Source organism: Apaloderma vittatum, unplaced genomic scaffold (assembly GCF_000703405.1).
Source record: "Apaloderma vittatum isolate BGI_N311 unplaced genomic scaffold, ASM70340v1 scaffold21344, whole genome shotgun sequence".
NCBI lineage: Eukaryota > Metazoa > Chordata > Aves > Trogoniformes > Trogonidae > Apaloderma > Apaloderma vittatum.
Window position 1 is genome coordinate 11,073 of NW_009713478.1, and position 8,026 is coordinate 19,098.

The window sequence follows — 8,026 nt, forward strand, 5'->3', positions numbered from 1 at the left end:
CTACCACTCCCCACTCTACAACTTCTTAAGAATGTCTTTGTGCTCTAAATAGACATGTAATCTATGTTAAAACGACATTCTTCTGCAATACATGCTTCTGTTATCACCAAAACATTTCAGGGCTTATTATTATAAAAGTAGCAACCATTCCTGTATTTTACCTTAATTATGCTTGTCTTTAAAAATGGGAATACTGTAGGAGTTAATTCCATTTTTTTCTCCATACATCCTACTAAAAAAAGTTATAATTTAAAAAAGGTATCATAATAACATTATTTAAAAAAAAAGAGAAATACTCTTTTCTGAATTCTAGTCATTTAGTTCATTGTCCTATTTAAGACATAGGTGTAGATGTGGTGCTTACGGACATGGTTTAGTGGTGGACCTGGCATTGCTAAGTTAACAGCTGGACTTGATCTTAAAGGTCTTTTCTAAACTAAATGATTCTCTGATTTGTTTTAAATCCTTGTGTTTTGGGTGAATAAAAAGATAATACTTAGGCATAAAGCTGATTTTCATACCAATACACAATCTTGTTAATTTCAGCAGAATTAGTGAAGTAATTAAGGGTAAACAGTTTTAATCTTTCTTAGATCACTTATCACATATGATTTGTGAACACTACAGAATTTCGCCTCCAGTTCTTCAGATTCACACCTTTAGATAAGTCGTGTCAGAGATGGAGGTAACAGCAAAAGATACATCACCAAAACTGGAGGGGCTATAAGATGAAGAAACTAGCCAAGTCTGCCCCTGGGTTTTATCGAAAAGAAACTTGTAACTTATACCACAACTGATACATTAGAGATTCAACTAACATATTAAAGATGTAAAAGCTTTCCACTTGAATCTTTAATATACAATTTTAGTTCTGTTTCATCCTTTTCTAAATAATCATTGTAAACATTCATCTGAGACATATCTCAGTAGAGCAGTATGGCTTTTCTCCTCCCTCGTGGAATAGTCTTTCACATCGGAGGAGTTCACTTAACCAGAGCTACGAAACCGTGTGCAATCACCTTTTGATAACAGATTAATTTTTGCTAGGACAGACTAACCTTTGAAGGAGGTTGGGGCTTTTTTTTTTTTTTGCTAATAATGATTCATCTTAGTTCATCATATTCATTTATATTGGTAAGTGCACGTGTGTATCTTCTCCAGTGTCTACACCCACACATCTTCCAGTATTCAAGACTCAAGAGTTAGCAGCATTAAAATCCAACAGTTGTATAATTTTAAGAGACAACTCAGTTGATACACTGTGAAAGGAATAGACCTCACTAACTTCTACTCCATCTGCAAGACGTTTCCTCAACACAGAACTACAGGTACATACCTTCAAAAATACATCAAAACAAAAACATTGCATATAAAATTTCCCTTCCCAAAGGTGGGAGTCAAGGAATAAACACAGCAGATGCCAACCATTTTCATTAAATGCACTAGTGCAAGGCACCTGTATACAATGATGAGAGGGATCACAAGAGAACCTAAAAGGAAGAGACAAAATTAGTTACCTGTAACAAGGGCAAGAAATCTGATGAATATTTATTGTAGACTACTGTCTAATTAGTTTTGCTTTACTGTAAAATTAAAACCATTAATTGCCTGCAGCCACGTAACTTCAACAAGGAGGAACGCAGTATTAAAAATTCATTATACAGATTCATAGTCAAAGTTTCACTCTGCATCAGAATGTTATGTTTACATTGTCCTTGGATCCAACAACCCGTCATCAACTTACTTTTGTATTACATTCTGTAAGCTGAGCATCATGCCCAATTCACTTTTCATCTTTTCTCTGTTGGCACGGCACTCTGCCAAATAGCGGAGAGCCTAGAAGAAAGAGGACCACAGCACATCAGCAACATGCCCAGTAAATTTTTATTCATTTTTATTAGTGTACATCTGCAAAACATTCACAATGTGAATTCTACTAAAAAGATAAAGAATATTATCACCTACTGTGAACATTAAAAAAAATTGTTTTATTCTTACAAAAACACAGAAAGCACAGAATATCTAATCTATGAGAAAAGGTTGAGAGACTGAGTTTGTTTATACTGGCTAACAGAGGCTAAGGGACAAGCTAACAGCTGTCTACAACTACTCAAAAAGCCTTTAAGAAGATGATCAAGCCAAACTTTCCTCTACAGCAGCAGACAACGTAACAACAGGAAGGAGCAGCCACAAACTGCAGCTTGGAAAGTTCTAATGGGGTATTACAGAGAGTTTTTTCACAGTGAAGGTAGTTCAACACTAGAACAGGTGACCTAGCGGAACTGCAGAATCAACGAGACAAAGCTACGACTGACCTGATCGAGTGTTGGTGACAGTCTCAATTCAAGCAGGAAGCTGAAGTGAATGACTTCCAGAAGTCCCTTCTGACAAACATTTATGTGACTGGAGATCTAAAGTAATTGTTACACACTATGCTTTTTGGTATAATTTCCATCACTTCTATGGGCTCTCCCAGTACTAGAAAACTCACCACTACAACCAAGTTTCTACTGTCCACAGAAAGAAGTCTATGAAGACCAATTACAATATTCATCACTTCATGCAGGGGTAAGTATAGAAGCAGCAGCAAGCTGCCTAGGTTACTGTTATCTAAACAGAGAATTTACACTTATTTGTTGTGCAAGGTTTTGTTTATTTGTCTTCCAACCTAGACTTGTTTGCACAACTTCACATTGCTGACTCTACTCAGCAACTGTGTATTTGCATGAACCTCTTAAGACTCTTCAATTAAAATGGCAGTCCTTCCTTTCAGGAGACATCCCTCTATAGTCAGCGCTGGCAAAATGTTCTTAGAAGGAACCTCCAAAGGTGTACTGTGCATTGTGCTTTAAACAGTGTTTTATTGATGCAGGTATGAGACCTGCACTTGCAAAACCCTGTAAGGCACAAATACGGTGGTTTATAAAACGGGTTTTGTGATAGCAAGGTTTAGAAGGCACCAGTTCTTTAAATATAGCCACATAATAGCTATGCTGCTCAATAGCAGCTTTAAAAATAACACGCTCCTTAATCCCTTCAGAGATAGAGAATTAATTCTCTGAGTTTTTTTCCTAATGATCTGCAGCATGCATAAGGTAAAATTGCCTTTTGAAAAAATCTGGCTGCTGTCTGGCACAATAAAAACTCTAAAAGTGATTTTTGCTACTTCCTGATGTGGATCAGTATCACTAATTGCAGTTTATAAGTGTTGTATATGCATTTATTTTCTTACTTTTTAACTACAGGGAAATACCTAAATGATAGCTCTGAACTACATTTCTTGGCATGAAAATCAGCATCTTTCCTGCCAGAAAAGGTTTCTCATTTTTACTAGTCTCTGTTCATGCAATTTAGTAAGGATGCAACGATGTGTTGGACAAAGAAAAACAGTTTAAGTGACCTGAGCTTTCAACACCAGGAAGTCCTATTCCCTCTGGCTGCCACGGTTGATGTAATGGTCTGCACCTTCAAAGAAGTGAGATCATCTATGCTAATTAAACTGCAGTCTACCGGAGGCATAAGGAAGGTTGCTGTTGTGGACTCTGGCTTAGGCTCCATTCAGCAGAACACTTATCTACCTTAGCTTTAAGCATACAAGCAGTTTCATCATAATCTACAGGACTATCTCCATAGTTGAATATAAAAATGCACTGTTGTCAATAATAAAAAACACCACTGGTGGTTTACACATGAAACGTTAATATAGTTTCTTAACTTCAGAGTCCTATTTTTTAAAATTTTAGTCCAATTTTAAGAGGGTGGGGGGAAGTAGTATTGTCTGGGTTACTTCTGATTTTTTTTTTTTTAAATATTCAAATATTTTTTCATTTGAAGTGCACTGTAAAGAATTCATAGAATCAAACCTAGAGAAAACTACAGAAAAACATACCCCTTCTTGATCAGATAGAAGAAAAGACTAACTGAAACTGCATACAGGGAGGAAAATACCCTCCCTGAAATACCCTACAACATACCAAAAAGATAAACAGGGAACTATTATGATAAATACAGAATATTTATGATTTCAGCTATGGGAATCACAGAACAACACCATAAGAAATTTAGGGTCAGTGCTGTACAACCCTTTGTTAGGGGCAAACTCAATAACAAGTCATTAGATTTAGTGATTCCCATTCAAAGGAAAGCGTTTTTTGACCAATGGGATGGCTAGAAAAACAAAAGCAAACCAAAAAGACTTTTGGGAATGATAAAATATCAAAAATCGAAACTAAATGAGCAAAGACATTAAAAGCTACAGAACCTAAGAGCTTCTAGAACTCATGAACATACAGAGTCTAAGCAGCAGATAAAAACATGTTTTCACAGTAAACTACACTTCTGGCTGCAGGCAGGGCCCTGGGATATAGAATGGTCTCCTCTAAATCCCGATTCTTAACACACCCTACCTGTAGGTTACCACTAAGTGGAATAACACAGCTGTTCCCCCATTCCCACCCATGTCCTTAGAACCCATTTGAAGAATATATGGGACTGTGGAACCAAACTGCACACTGGACTAACCCTGGCCAATCTGACAGATTCAGTCCTTTTTATACAGAGTTAATTTTTGTAACGTGATCACAGACTGATTACCAGATCTTGTGCAGGGAGTGAGCACAGCAGCCCAAAGTAACAAAAGAAGGACAGAAAAGGAGAATGAAGCATCTAGACAAGATCCTCTTTCAAGACTATAACCTAAGGAAATTGCACTAGAAAGTAAACCCATGCAACATATTCCCCAACAACTGTAAACTCAGAGTTCTTCCAGTGAAGAACATTACACTCTGACAAATACTATGGAGAGGCTAACTTAAAAACCAATTATCATGACAATCCAAGTCTCCTGGATTATGGGACTCCATTCCCTAAGGCAAGATGAGCATCAGAAACACTGAAGTAATTCCAAGAAGGCCACTAATACCTACTATGAAAGCAGAATAAGTGAAAAATACACAGTTATGGTACAGATCAGTTGTAATGGTAAAAAGAATTATGTATACTCCTATGTAAAGGCCAGAGCTTGCCCTTAGTTTCATAATGTTTAGAATTCAATAATGACATAGAAAATGAAAAAAAGAGCACCACAGAAATTTTAGTAACATAAAATCATTTTGGAAAAAAATCAAATTAGACTTTTAACAAAATCACGATTTTCATTTGTCCTATTTCTAAGCAAAAACCAAACTAAGTTAGTATTTAGATTCAGGATGAGAAAACAGGACTTTAGCAATTGTGCTTTAGAACGAGCAGAAACAGACAAAACCCAGAACAGTTATACTGGACATTAACAGATTTTAGGCTGGGGGAGGGTTTGAGTTTTGCTAGGGTTTTTTTTTTGAGGGGGGTGGTTTGTTTCCTTCTTTTTAATACCATTAGCGTGGTTAAACGCTGAAAAAGGATGTCAGAGACAATATGGAATCTCTGTTTTTTCAAGGTGTTCAAGAAGCAAGCAGACACAACCCTGAGCCACGAACTGAGCACACTTAATTTGAGCATAGCATAAGACTACATCACCTCTGGAGGTCATTTCTAACTTAAAGTATTCTATGATTTTTACTCTTACAATATGAATGTCAAATCAATGTGTGTATTTACCAAGCTTCATGACTTCATCTTAAGAAAGAGATTCAAGGGTGCTTACCTTCCTCCACACAAAAAGTGAATAGCTGTATTAGGGAAAAAAATGCAAAGTAAAAAGTCTCCAAAAACCATAAATTCCCCTGGAATAATGTGTCATTGTTAAACAGTTTTTGAAGTTAATGTTTAAAAAAAACCCCAAATCCTTCGTATAACGAATATCAACGTAACATAAAACCAGATTTCATTTTTTATATTTTACTTGTTAAAAAAATGTATCAAAGTTACAAAATGTCCTAGTGACATACAAATATATCTCCAGAATACTTACTAGTAAAGCTGAATGAACAACTGGAGGGTTAGGATGGTCCAAAAACAGAATGAGACCTGGCAGACATCCTTGATCCTGAACAATGGCCCGTCTGTTCAATGGGTCAGCTGCTAGATCTCGAAGTTGGTTAACTACAGATAGTGCATCAGGCTCCTCACTCATAGTAGAATTCATTTTTGCTGCACCATGCATACAAAATACCTGCTGAAATAAAATAATAACCTCTATTACTAATACCACAGCATTTATTGTCAATTAAAACACAAGTAACACAAAAGCACAAAGGCACTGATTTGTTTTAAGCATAAAAGTAGAAAAAAAACATCCAGTGTGGATGGAATTGATAAGGATGTGGAACTCAAATTTGTAAACTGGAAATCTAAACTTTCTATGCAGACAGCAGGTAGGTTTGGTTAATAAGATTTTGATTTGTTTCCTACATATAATTTCAGACCAGTCAGCCTTTACAGGAACATGTTTCTGTTGGTTTTATTCCATTACTGACAAATATTTCCAAGAATTCCATAGTTTTCTCACAATGCAACCTGTATGTCCAGAGCCACCCTCCTCTAAACCGCTGTAAAATCAAAATATGTATTTTCAGGATACCATTAGCAACAATCAAATTTTACACAAAAAATAAACCAGAAAAGACTGCAAAACAATTAGCACTGCATCAAAACTAGCAAACATCAAGTTTTAAACAGGATCTATATATCAAATAACCGGCATAATGCCATACTCATTCAAAAAGGCTAAGATGGTTTTAGAGGGTGGATTTTGGTGGGTTTTTTTTCTTTTCACTAGTACCTTCTCAATAAAAAGGAAAATAGGTCATGTCTAGCTCCAGCTGAAGTCCAAGCCACCCTATCAGTTTCAAAGGAGACACATTTCAAAGGACACACATTTCAAAGGAGACATGTATCAGATTCCAGAGTTGTTTAATAAGGAATAACTACTTAATAGGCAACAAAAGTGTAAGTTTACTCAGAGAAAATGCTACATCTTAGTGCAAAGAAATAGCTTCCTTCAAAAGATTGATCATCTCCTACTAAATGCTAACTGTTGTCCTGGTGTTGCCAGTATTAAGTCACGCAAGTAACTTTTCTTAAGGCACAAATGTGTAAGCAAATACATAGTTAGTGTTCTCTCATTTTTCCCCCACATAAATTTAGAAAAATTAAGACAAATTAAATTTGTAAGTCGTCACATTCTTTTAATATAATTTCCCAAACAAATAATATTGTATAAACTCTTTGTTCCCTTACTGAAGATAAGTCTTTCAGCAACACAAATTAATTCATGCTCATCAAAACCAACAAACCAAAAATATGCGTTTTGGTGATGATAATTTCTGACATTTTCACATAGAAAAAAATGCTGTTAATCTCATAAGTCACTCATTCTTTCCTCAAGAAAGACAGTGCTAATGTGAAAAGAACGTGCCAATGGCTAGTCTCCAGATTATTTTTCTGGACTATCACAAGGCCAAATGAGACCAGCTGGGAAGTACAGCAGCTCGACCAATAAACAATATATTTCCAAAGCATGCAACTCTAAACAAAACAAACAAACAAAATCTCTACTAAGCATTACCAATTATTTTTCATACTTGGCAAAGGAACTTACTCAAAACTTAAAAAATCAAGTCAGTTGTGGAGATGATGCTAACCAAGATCTCTTGACTTCTAGTTCTGCGTACCAAGCACCAGATAATTCATACAACTCTATCCATGCTGATCACCTCTTGCATTTTCCCTTCTAATCTCAGGAAAAAGCACAAAGTCAAGCTTTACCCTCCCCCTATCCCACTAGGCTACGCTCGTGTCCACCCCAGACCCTTCTCCCTCTCTCCTCAGCCACAACTGAGGAGCAAACTTCAGTCCCTACCTTCTCCACCACCTATAACAACCAATTTTACGGGAACTAGGTCCCCCGGCATTTTTTTAACGAAAACGACAATTAAGCTGTTTTAAAAGTTTTAAGAAGTCATCAAGAATTCACGGGCCTCGCAGAGAAATCAGTCAGGGGCCGGCTCCTTTCTCCTCCTTGCAGCATTGAGACAAACAGTAACAAAGGCACCAGCAGATCTCCCTCCGTCGTTCTCCCTTTTTTTTT

The 8,026-nt window shown here is 36.4% G+C and overlaps 1 protein-coding gene across 1 annotated transcript; it reads right to left on the bottom strand.

Moving 5' to 3' along the window:
- Nucleotides 1–1,740: 1,740 nt before the first annotated feature.
- Nucleotides 1,741–6,070, bottom strand: LOC104273174 (armadillo repeat-containing protein 1-like). The gene is made up of 2 exons (XM_009868409.1): nt 5,909–6,070; nt 1,741–1,836 (listed from the first exon to the last, which is right to left on the bottom strand). The coding sequence occupies exons 1-2, from the start codon at nt 6,068–6,070 to the stop codon at nt 1,741–1,743; spliced, it is 258 nt and encodes an 85-aa protein (XP_009866711.1).
- Between the last annotated feature and the right edge of the window lie 1,956 nt (nt 6,071–8,026).